General features: G+C 55.5%; 5 protein-coding genes across 5 annotated transcripts; all 5 read left to right on the forward strand.

Moving 5' to 3' along the window:
• Positions 1-1,419: 1,419 nt before the first annotated feature.
• Positions 1,420-2,976, forward strand: F5144DRAFT_601888 (nuclear distribution protein PAC1-1; the record flags this gene model as incomplete). The annotated part of the gene is made up of 3 exons (XM_066791171.1): positions 1,420-1,457; positions 1,526-1,694; positions 1,795-2,976. 3 exons carry the CDS (start codon positions 1,420-1,422, stop codon positions 2,974-2,976), a joined length of 1,389 nt encoding a protein of 462 aa, XP_066645500.1.
• Positions 2,977-4,681: 1,705 nt separating this feature from the next.
• F5144DRAFT_620262 (uncharacterized protein) lies at positions 4,682-5,919 on the forward strand (the record flags this gene model as incomplete). The annotated part of the gene is made up of 4 exons (XM_066792009.1): positions 4,682-5,062; positions 5,213-5,264; positions 5,440-5,544; positions 5,865-5,919. Exons 1-4 carry the CDS (start codon positions 4,759-4,761, stop codon positions 5,917-5,919), a joined length of 516 nt encoding a protein of 171 aa, XP_066645501.1. The 5' UTR covers positions 4,682-4,758.
• A 212-nt stretch (positions 5,920-6,131) lies between these two features.
• F5144DRAFT_209278 (uncharacterized protein) lies at positions 6,132-6,554 on the forward strand. The gene has a single exon (XM_066783004.1). It carries the CDS (start codon positions 6,197-6,199, stop codon positions 6,518-6,520), a length of 324 nt encoding a protein of 107 aa, XP_066645502.1. The 5' UTR covers positions 6,132-6,196; the 3' UTR covers positions 6,521-6,554.
• Positions 6,555-6,635: 81 nt separating this feature from the next.
• F5144DRAFT_601890 (uncharacterized protein) lies at positions 6,636-7,331 on the forward strand (the record flags this gene model as incomplete). Its single annotated transcript, XM_066791172.1, has 3 exons — positions 6,636-6,708; positions 6,773-6,903; positions 6,999-7,331. The coding sequence occupies 3 exons, from the start codon at positions 6,636-6,638 to the stop codon at positions 7,329-7,331; spliced, it is 537 nt and encodes a 178-aa protein (XP_066645503.1).
• Positions 7,332-8,892: 1,561 nt separating this feature from the next.
• Positions 8,893-11,084, forward strand: F5144DRAFT_487994 (bacterial low temperature requirement A protein-domain-containing protein; the record flags this gene model as incomplete). The annotated part of the gene is made up of 3 exons (XM_066785635.1): positions 8,893-8,921; positions 8,989-9,826; positions 9,897-11,084. 3 exons carry the CDS (start codon positions 8,893-8,895, stop codon positions 11,082-11,084), a joined length of 2,055 nt encoding a protein of 684 aa, XP_066645504.1.
• Between the last annotated feature and the right edge of the window lie 144 nt (positions 11,085-11,228).

Below are 11,228 nucleotides of genomic sequence, written 5' to 3' on the forward strand. Positions count from 1 at the left end.
GCCTGTATCTGCAGAGAGCAGAAAAGAGAGTCCGTTGAGCGGTACCAAAGCCGGGGTGCTTTTGCTTCGGACGGGTGGGGTGAGCGGTCTCGGAGTGTCGTTTGCGGCCTAAACTCGCGGTTTTCTTGATTAGATTCCGTAAACAACAGCGCGGGCGACGACCATTCATATCGCTGCGGGAACGGGGAGGTCGGAACAGCGATAACAGCCGACAGATGGCGGCGCGCTTTTCTTTTGCTAGAGGGGGGAGACATACAAGAAGACGGTCAGGCAACCTACGTTCGCCAAGTCCAGTTGCGCGGGTTTCTTGCGGTGAACGAAGGCAGGCGATCTGGTATCGGTGGCCCTTGCTTCCAGGAGGTGGTATGCTTTTTGTTTGTGTAGAAGGCGCGAATGTTTGAGGTTGCCTTTTGGCGATCGGGTGGAGGGAGGAAGACAGAGTCAAGGGCGACCTTGTTCCGTTTGTTGCCAGGGGGTTGCGCGGGACGAAGAAAAGACGGAAAGTTTGGCGGATTGGCGTTCCAGTGGATTGCTGGCTCTCAGATTTGTTGGAGGAAAGCGGTAAGGCTGCCAAGCTGCTCCTCAAGACTGTTCGGAGCTCAGGCTTGCAGAAGTAGGTTCGCAAGCTCTCCCACAAGATTTGCAGCTGTTCTGCGGTCTGTATGGCTCTTGGGTTGTTGTTCGATGCAAGGCGGGGCGCGAAGCCTGATTTGGCTGCTGGGCTTGTTGACATGTGCCGGCCGGGCCTGACTAGCACATTGCTGCAGAAACCCCCAGTCGGTTCCTGTCGCGTGCGTCATGGTGTTCTGCCATTGGCCCTTGTGACCGGCAAATGTACCCTGCCAGCTGTCCACGGCCTTCTTGACAGCTCAACCGAACTGAGCCCAGCATGGAACCCCGACAAGCAGAAACAACAAATCCCACCCTGGCGTTCGTTAATTATCCCAGGGTTTCAAGCTGCTTTGCCCCGCCATGCTCGTCCCGACTGTTAAGATTTGACGCCAACTTGAAGCTTCTCCTTTACGACCCGGGCGTCGGAAACATTTGACGACCGCCGAATTGTCTCGCCGTGTTCCAAGGCCACTCGAACATTCGCGACGCATCGGACGCTTGTTTCCAGAACCCAATATCCACTTTTGGTGCCCATCGCTCGAGGATCTGTTGATTAAGACATACCACCAAAGACATCCCTGAGCCGTCGCGACTTTAGCAACGAGCTACGACTCCACAATCAGCGCTGGGCAACTTTGATAAGAGCAATGGCTAGTTGGATCAGCCGTTTTGACGCGAAATACCCTTAATTCTGTCCATCCAACCACCAAGCAAACGACTGCGGCGCCGTGACCGCCGATTCGATCACCCCCGCGCATTTCCACCCGCCCAGCAGCTTCCCGACTCGGTACTCTCTGTGCCTCTGCGATGGCCCAACTATTAACATCTCGACAAGCTGAGGAGCTGTAGGTATTGCACCAGCTTGGTTGGGGCGCGCCACGAAGTCGGGAACGGGCACTAACGGGGCAAACAGACACCGAGCCCTCATCGCCTACCTGTCCTCCAACAACCTCACAAGCACCGCCGCAGCGTTACGAGCCGAGATCGGACTGGGAGAGGATGTCTTCGATGCCACGACGGCAAAGAAGTATGAGGGCCTTTTGGAAAAGAAGTGGACGAGCGTGGTCCGGCTACAAAAGAAGGTGCGCCATACATCTCATTACCCCGTTGCAATGCACTTTCTTCTTCGACATGGCGCTTTCGTTTCTACCCTGTTTCTGTTCCTAACAACTCCGGTCGTAGATAATGGACCTCGAGTCGCGCAACGCCGCCCTTCAATCGGAGCTCTCCAACGCGACACCCACATCGAGGCAGAACAAGGATCCGGTGAATTGGTTACCGAAGTCTCCCGCGCGACACACGCTCCAATCACACCGCCAACCCATCACCTGCGTTGCTTTCCATCCCGTGTTTTCGTCGCTGGCTTCAGGTTCCGAAGACCAAACAATCAAGATATGGGATTGGGAGCTAGGGGAGTTGGAACGGACAATTAAAGGCCACACCAAGACGGTCTTGGATGTCGACTTTGGGGGGCCGCGCGGCAACACATTACTTGCGTCATGCAGTTCGGATCTTACGATCAAGCTGTGGGATCCGTCGGACGACTACAAGAATATTCGAACACTGCCCGGTCATGATCACAGCGTCAGTGCGGTTCGATTCATTCCATCCGGCGTCGCGGGCGGCGCTGGCAACTTGTTGGTGAGCGCGAGTCGGGATAAGACACTCAGGATATGGGATGTGAGTACGGGGTACTGCGTAAAGACGCTACGAGGGCACGCGGAGTGGGTGCGCGATGTCTGCCCCTCTGTTGACGGCAGGTTTATCCTCTCAACAAGCGACGACTACACGAGCCGGCTGTGGGATGTGTCGATAGCAAACCCGGAACCGAAAACAACGCTCATCGGCCATGAACACGTTGTTCTCTGCTGCGCGATCGCGCCGGCCGCTTCCTACCCTCACCTCGCCGCCATTGCAGGGGTCAAGAAGCCTCCAACCACGAGCGCCGTCGAATTCATGGCAACCGGGTCGAGAGACAAGACGATCCGGCTGTGGGACGCTCGGGGCACCTGCATCAAGATTTTGGTTGGACACGATAACTGGGTGCGTGGTCTCGTCTTCCATCCGGGCGGAAAGTACCTCCTCTCGGCTTCCGACGACTACACATTGAGGTGCTGGGACCTCACGCAAGAAGGGAGATGCGTCAAGACGATATCCGACGCACACGCCCACTTTGTGCAATGCATCCGGTGGGCTCCTTCGGTCGTCAAGGACGTGCCTGTGGCGAACGGCGGTGACGGTCAAGGCGGGGAGGCGAACGGGACGCCGAGAAAGGCGGCCGGGGCCGGCGCTACTGAGGCACAAATCCGCTGCGTTCTCGCAACCGGCAGCGTTGATCTCAACGTGAGGATTTTCGCCAACTAGGAGGGCCGATTAGCCGCCGAAACGGAAGCACCCAACGCCAGGGGCAAGGCAGCTCGCCACGATGACGCGAAACTTTGGCGGCTGTGAGCGACCCGACACTGCAAAGGGCATCAGAGGATGCGAGGCCGGCTGGGCCACATTCCAAAGAAGCCTCCAGTGCAGGTCAGTGATGGGAGCTAGAACTGCCTTGGGGGTTTGTATCTCACCCGATATGCAGATCCCGACAACCCGCCTTCCCGCAGGAATCACCATCGCGCATAGAGGGCCCGGATCTGCCACGGCATCCTGCCCTTAGGGTTGACGATCTCGCCGAGCCAACAGATACGACAGCGTTAGATAGATACCCCTACAGTAAACGATTTATGACTTGCATGTTCACTCTCGTCAAGGAGGCTTCCACCCCTTCACTTTCGCACTCTCATTTGGCTCTCACCAAATACTTTCTGCCTCTCCATCACCAAACTTGTCGAACCAACAACCGCCCTCCTAGACTTTGACTCGAGTTGCATCAACGTACAACCGGCCGCTTGTCGGTCGTGATTCGGTCCAAACTCTTTCCAACAGCACCTAGTTGCCGTCGCCACGCTCCACCCAGGCCGAGCCTCGGCACCTGCACTCACCACGACTCGCTGGGGTCGAGAAGTTGAAGTTGGAGGCTTTCGCAACCGCCACTGAAGACAACTCGGGTCGATGCCCCACCAAAGTACGCCAGGCGCTTCAGGTGCCGCGTCTCACGGGACTGGCCGGTTGGACGGGGCCCTGTCACTAAGTGGAAGTGGTGGCTCTCTGCAAATGGCTCGGAGGGCAGCTGCTGTCCTGTCTGGAGGCTGAGACTTTGCTCGCCTTGGTCCCGTCCACAATTCCAATACCCCCCATCTGGACTCTGATGTTTGTTGTTACGGTGGCGGTTGGTCGTGTTCAACTTTCGCTGCACCCCCGACATCCGCCAAGACTGGTAAAACCGCCGAATTCAGCGTCCCTTTGGAGGGGTCGGCCGGTCTAAACTCCCCCGCTCTCCAAAACGGTACCGGAAAGACTGCTTGCTGTGTGGATGGAATGGGTGCCTGCGAACTGCAACATCGGTCATTGGAAGGGGCGCCTCGTGGGGGCTTTGAAGAGGTTGGGGTACATACATGGAGTCCGAACAGGCCTCTAAGATTGCTCACCGAACTGAGATGTCCGGTATTTAGTGTTGGAAATGGGATCGGTGGGCAACCCCCGAACAAGAACCATGGATCTCGTTCTATTATTGCCTACCTCAGCCTTTTTTTCCTTTTTTTTTCTTCTCTTTTTCGGCATGCATCCGCTGAATAAGCTTAAAATGCAGTGGAGTGGACTTCATTTGTAATGCAAGGAGTTTGTGGTTCCGAATCTCCAAGAGGACGGCAGGTCGGTCACGATAGTAGCTTCAGGGCCCCGAAAAGTCCTTACCAACGTTGGATGCAACGCTAATTCTGGGGCGAGTACGACACTAGATCAGAAGTTCTTTTAGATGTAAGGCATTAGTCAACAAGTTTCAGTGCCAAAAAGGCTTAGGGATTCGGGGGGGGTTAGAAACAGGGTCTTAGGTACCTCCTTAATGTGATCCAGTAGTTCCAGTAAAGCTTGTGGCCGGACAAGGCAACCTTATTTCTTCCCGTGAGGCAGGTAGTATAGAAAGTATTAAAACCTAGGGATTTCCTATCTTTATTTCCTACCACCCACATTCTAGGAGACAACAACAGATCTTGTTGCAACCCGCAAACTACCAAGCCCGACAGCAACTTGAAGTCCACAACCACTATGGTGAACTTCCGCCTTCTTCCAGTAGTCCTGTCTGCCCTCCTCTGGGCACAAGCATCCCATGCCTCTGCCCCGGACGAGTTTGTCGGCCGCGCCCAGATCCAGGTCCTGAACAGCACCGACGTCAGAACCGCTTCCCTGACCGACAGGGTCGGGTGCTTGAACGCGCGCGGCGAGCTGACGCTCAACGACTGCGCCGTCTTCACTCGCTCCGAGACGTCAACACACACGCTCTTCACGTCTGCGGGGAACTGTACCTTCCAGAACCCAAACATGCCGCGCAACACGGACAGCATCTACGGCCGTACGTAGCATAACGGAGACACTCGTTGCTTTGTTTCCCCATTCCCTGTAGCTCTCGCTATCTCCCGAGATCTATCTAGTTATCAGTTTTAGTTCGAGAGGGTTCTTAACATTTGCGTTGAGGCCACAAATCACTAATTTCTTCTGACAGAGAGCTCGCACGCCTTCTTCTGCGGAGAAGCAGATTGGGATCAGTACGACGAGTACTATTACACTATCGTAAGACCTACACCGCTGCGTCACCGACCCCCTACTCCCACGGTCCCACCCCTGGTTGCAGTGACGTAAATATGATCGCAAGCTAATGGGCGGAAACAGGACGGTTTGCCCAAGCCATTTGTCTGCAACGGCAATATTAACTGCGCTTACGATATCAAGGCCGTCGTGCCTGGAACCCACGATGCTTTACCTGCTTGGCAGTACTACTGGGGGAGCCAGCAGATGGGGATCGAAGCGGGCCATTGGCAAGTGTTGTGGTTATGGGTACGTGTGTAGGGGGGGAACGTGCGCATACGGATAACTAGCGGGAGTCTGTAGCCCACTCATAATCGTCAAAGACTCACAGTATGTGTTCGATGCCTGAAGAAGTCATCACTCGCCGCAGGCTGGCCGGGATCCCATGATCCATTAGGTATGTAACGCCCTCGCGGTCACATGCGTAACCAACTTGAAACGTCGGGGGCAAGCGTGTGGACGCAACAGGAAGGGGAGCGTCATCGACCTCATCGTTCATGTAGTCGTGACATGGCAGCCCCTGTGAAGGAGCTATTGATTATTGGTGACACCCTCAATCCATCCGATAGTTACAACTTCAACGCCATGATTTTGGAGAACATGGTGGAGACGCCGAAGCCCTAGGCTTAAACGAGTTGCCTATGATGAAAAATGCTCCCGTACTTTCCGATTTGATCACTTGATTCCTGACTCGGTGCTGTGCCTACCGGTGCCCGAGGGTTCACTATTAAAACTTGCGAACAGCCTTCGTCTCCTGGATCTCACATCCCCAACACCTTACTATATCTACCCCAGTTATCTTCCCGACCGTCCTTCGCTAGCGGCATTGTCTTATCCCCGGCTCAAGCTAACTTCCTCACTACCTGGACGATCAACGACTTGATCTCATCTCGTTTCGAAAATGGTGTCTCTCATTTCTGCATCCCCGCACGAGTCCAGGGGCGCGCCTTACGAGCCCATAACCCCGTCTGAGGAAGAGTTCGCACCTGACACCCCCCTTACCGAGAACCGGGATGCCGATATCGAAGGCCAAAAGGTCGCACCTAGTCCCAACGCTGGGGGCGAGGGCGGTCGACCCAAAAGTCAAAGGATCAAGACACGAAGGGAGTGGTCGCCTGAAAAGTACCTTTGCCTTTATACGATACTCTTCTTGATCGGGGTAACGGTAACCATCGTTGAGGAAAGTGTGACGAGACAAAGGCGACAGCCGTTCTACTGTGAGTAGTGCCCAATTAAGGGGAGCAAAGGAAACTCCAAAGCTAAACACGGACCGACCAACCTTAGCGCCAATTCTTAACCATATCCCCGCGTATCGCGAGCAGGTCCAATTTTAAGGAGCCATGGAACATCAGAACCTGTACAAGGGCGCGCCGAGCCGTGAGCTTGACAACGCCTGGGAGTACTTGCAACATCGTAACTATTTCCTCTGTCTTGACGGAGTAGCATCCACGCTCGACCTCGACTGACGTCAGAAAAGGGAACAAGTCTGTTGTATGGCCTTATGTCATCGACCGTATCGGCAAGTCCCGCGATGCCGTCAGCTACCCCAATGCCCGGGCCAACCAATACTACGTCGACATCGAAATCTTCCATCAGATGCGTTGCCTGGTACGCACACATCCCTAACCACCTTCCCCCCACCCCCTCTCACGTTTCACCACCCCAACCCCCCTCACTAATCACCCCCCTCCCCCCATCACCAGAACCTCATCCGCCAATACACCTACCCCGACTACTACACGCAACCCGCCCACCGCCCCTCCGCCTTCGACGACCCGGCCCCTGTCCTGCGCACCAAGGTCGACCACTGCATCGACATGCTGCGGCAGGCGCTGCTCTGCCAGGCCGACGTCGGCATCATCACGGCCGACTGGGTCGAGCAGCCGCCCGGGTCGGGCCGCATGGCCATCGTCCCGGACTACAGCACCGAGCACAAGTGCCGCTCGTTTGAGCGCGTTGTGCAGTGGGCGGATGAGAATGCCGCGCCGGAGGGGAAGCCGCCGCGGCCGGAGCCGAGGAGGGAGTTGCCGGTGTAGGTTTGTATGTATGCACATGTATTTATTTACCGGTGGTGCGTATTTGGGAAGGGGGAGGGAAGGGGGAGGGAAGGGTTGGTCTTTCCGTCACCTTGGACTCGTTTCGCACTGACTTGGTTCAGGGCTAGTGGGACGACGATGTGAGGAGTTGGGTTGTACATGCATACACGCCTGACGATGTTATCATGTTGTGCTTGGGTCAACTCAGCTGGGGAGGGGTGCAGCGCAGAGGGTTGTGTGACGGTGTAAAGGGTCACGATCCAGCAAAGTAAACGCGTGCTGGAATGATAGACTAGGGCTAAGAGAAACAACAGAATGTGACGAACTATTTGATAGAATCGCGAGGCTTCAATGGGGTTGTAAGTGTGAAGTCGACCGCGTTTCCCAAGGACTAACAGATTGCGACAGGGGGACATCTTGAAGTTGGGCTCGCCACGGGCCCTTTACCACCTTCTCCTCGTCACACCATGAGCATTTCAGTTGACCTCCATTTCCGTTGGACGAAAGGGGTTTGACTTGTTGGTTGTGTGTAAGTCAGGTTGGAGCGGCGCGTTGCCTGGTAGCGGGCGATTGGCTCAGCTGTTTCTGTGAATGTCATGCCAATCCTCTTTTAGACCGCCGGCGCATTTCTTGGGCCAGATTTCCTCGGCCTGAATCGCCTGGTGGGCAAGTGGTGGGTTGGGGTGAGATTGCGAGTTAATTCCGGGGCTCGTGTTGAGGGTTCGGCATGGGGGAAAGCCGAAAGCGTTGACAGGCAGCCACGATTTACCCAATGACAGGACGCATCAAGGGGAGGGGGGATGATTCCATTGCTTAGCCCCCATGGTTGGGTAGGACTCGAAGGAAGGGTGAGGCTGTTGTGCTCTGTCCTTCACGGGAATAACGCGATGTCTATCGGTCAGTCTGGCTGTCTCTGTCGCGCCACACTTTAGTGGTAACCAGCCCATCACAGCCCGCCGTGTCTCGAATTTCCTAAACTGGCAGCAAGGAACCCCTGCTCTATTCGCCAGAGTCTGGCTTCGAAGTGGACATGGCGCTGCCACGCACCTTAGTGCTGACACGTCTGGCGCCCCGCAGAGTTCAAGGTTTCCACCTGAGGTGTTTCTTGGGCCGTTTTTGACGCCAGTTCATGGACCAGAGTCAAAAGATAAATACCATGAACCTCACCAGAGACTTCCCGGCATCCTTCGGTTGCTGGGCAAGCTCGGCGGATTGCAGTTGTGAGTCGTTGGAGGTTACATCGGGGGGAGACAACCTGAGAGAGAAGGATCAAGAGCCTAATTTTATCCCTGCGGCTGAGGTGAGAAAGACCCGAAGCTGAAAGTCAACCTCTGTGTTCATTGGCCTGAGTACGTGACAGGGCCAAACTCCCGCATGCTACACAACGTTGTCACCCCGGTTGCTGTAACCAGGCAGCAAGTCTAGAGCCCTGAAGAGATTGGGTAAAAAGAAGCTTTCGCCAAGTCGATCCCTTCCGTCCCTCCATCTTTCCTGTCTTCCCTTGGCATCTACTTTGAAGATTTGCAACTTCGGACGACGCGAGTCGGGCAAGAAAATGACGATGGCTCCGTTTAAACGCCAGAAAACGATGTAAGACTGTCCATGTTGCCGTCTTGGGCATACCCTTAGCATACACTAACAAGACGACCTTCCATAGACATGCGGCGAGGGTCAAAAGGCGTATTCATAGTATCGTACCATGGATACAGAATCCCCTCCAGGGCGTCGACAAGCAACACTTGGTCTTCGCCCCGAGACATGAGGCCAGCACGCTCGAGTTGTTCTTCGATCTCTTCTTCGTCGCCAACCTCGCCACCTTCACCTCGTACCACTACATCGTGGACCACTCCTCCTTGTTCGCCTACATCGGTTTCTTTGCCATCATCTGGGTGACGTGGTTCCACACCGTCCTCTACGATGTCCGCTTCGAGAACGACAGCATCTACAGCCGGGTGTGCAAGACTATCATCATGATCGCCTTCGTTGGCTTCGCTCTGGTGGGGTCCGCCTTTGCACCAGGCACGGTGAAGGGAGACAACACCAACTTCCGGGTTCTGTGCTACACCCTGGTCATGAGCCGCGTGCTGTTCAGCATACAGTATCTCGTTCTGATCGTTTTTATTGCTAAGGCGAGGCGGTCAGACCTGTACCTGCCCTTGTCCCTTAACACCTTTATTTACCTCGCGGCCACAGCCGCCTATGCCGCCATGATCCCGTCCTTTGCCGAGTCCAAGCCTGTAGACAGCCATAACGGCATCTACAGTATCTGGTGGATCATCATGTCTCTTGAGACGGTTGGTACTATCGCCATCTCGAGTTGCTGGAGAATGTTGAGCTTCAAGAAGACGCACTTGGTCGAGCGCATGGGGTTGCTCACGCTGATTGTCATCGGCGAAGGTGCCATTGGTGTGACCAAGACCATCTCTCGCATGATGGGGAAGGGCGGACTGGACCCCGAGGGATCAGGGTTGGTTCTCTGCATCGTCTTGATCTTGGTAAGGCACCCCTTCGGCCCTGGCCTCCCTAACATGCCGTTGCGAGGACGGATAGGCTAACACAAAACAGGTCGGCATGTGGATGATCTACTTTGACCACCAGCCGCACAGCCACTTTGGCACCATCAGACAGCAGATCTGGTCTTGCCTCCACTTCCCCATCCACCTTGCCATCGTGGGGCTGGCCGAGGGTGCCCAGCAGCTTGCCCTGGCCCGGTACGTGGCGAAGAGCATTACACGATTCGAGAGGTCGGTGGTGCAGTACTGCCTCATAGACCACCTCGACGGCGAGGCTTTGGCTGAGAAGTTGACCGCTTCCGTCAAGTACCTACAGCTCGACAAGAAGTTGACAAGTCTCGTATTTCTCCCCACCATTAACGAGGACATCATGCAGATTGGCAACACAACGGGCATTTGCGGGAGCAGCGTGAAAGGCACCAGTGACAACGACTGGCCCGACCTAGTCCTGGTCTTTTACAAGCACACGGCGGCGGCCCTGTACAGCTCGCTCGGCTTGAGCATGCCACTCAACGAGGATGTCATCACCATCATGGTCGATTCGTGGAAGCTCATCTACCGGTACTTCTGGAGCGCCTTTCTGATCCTCATCGGCTGCTTCCTCGTTGTCATGATTTTGATCCGGACGACCAAGGTGGATGCCTTCGACTACGTGGCCCTGACGACGCGTTTCGCCGTTCTCCTTGCCGGTGGCGTGATTCTCGGCCTGTCGGCCATTCCGAGCGTCCTGTACGACCTGCTAGGGTCGCCTGCCATGCTCCCCATCGCCGTCATCTTGTTGTACTTGATCATCATGCTAGACCGGCTCGGCGCCTATATTGCCAACAGGAGGAACGCCAACTCCGGAGATCCTCTCATCGGAGATGAACACGGGCACGGCCACCACGAGCACGGACACGACGGACACGGCCAAGGACACGGGCACGAGCATCATGATTATGGTTCGCGTGGTCACGATTCGGAGAAGCAGAGGCTCAAGGTCTCGACAACACGAGGGGGTGCGAGGCCTCGCCATGGGAGGGTCAGGACGCCGGTGCCATACAGTCCGCCTCCTACTAACACTTGGGTGGAGACGTCGTATGGTTCTCCTGAGACGCCCCCCTTGTACGCATCCCCGCGTATTTATGATGCGCCACGGCCACCTGCTCCAGTGTCCGAGCAGGCTCTGGCAGACGCAAGATATGCCCCGAGTGGGTACATGCCGGTACACAACGACCAGTACACCGGCAGGGGGTATTAAAAAGGTGGTTAATGCTGTTTGGGACGACGGTTGTTGGTGTGTTTTTGGTAGATTTGAAGAGCGATTTTAGCATGGCGTTGTGTGTTGGAATTTGAACTTAGTTTTCTGTGCAACGCGTGTTCGGCGATACTTGCCCGTCTTGTT

Source organism: Chaetomium tenue (assembly GCF_020726465.1).
Source record: "Chaetomium tenue strain MPI-SDFR-AT-0079 chromosome Unknown F5144scaffold_3, whole genome shotgun sequence".
Taxonomy (NCBI): domain Eukaryota; kingdom Fungi; phylum Ascomycota; class Sordariomycetes; order Sordariales; family Chaetomiaceae; genus Chaetomium; species Chaetomium tenue.

What these genes read in the sequence shown, in the direction of transcription:
- F5144DRAFT_209278 (XM_066783004.1), top strand. Translation starts at nt 6,197, where the DNA reads ATGGTGTCTCTCATTTCTGCATCCCCGCACGAGTCCAGGGGCGCGCCT.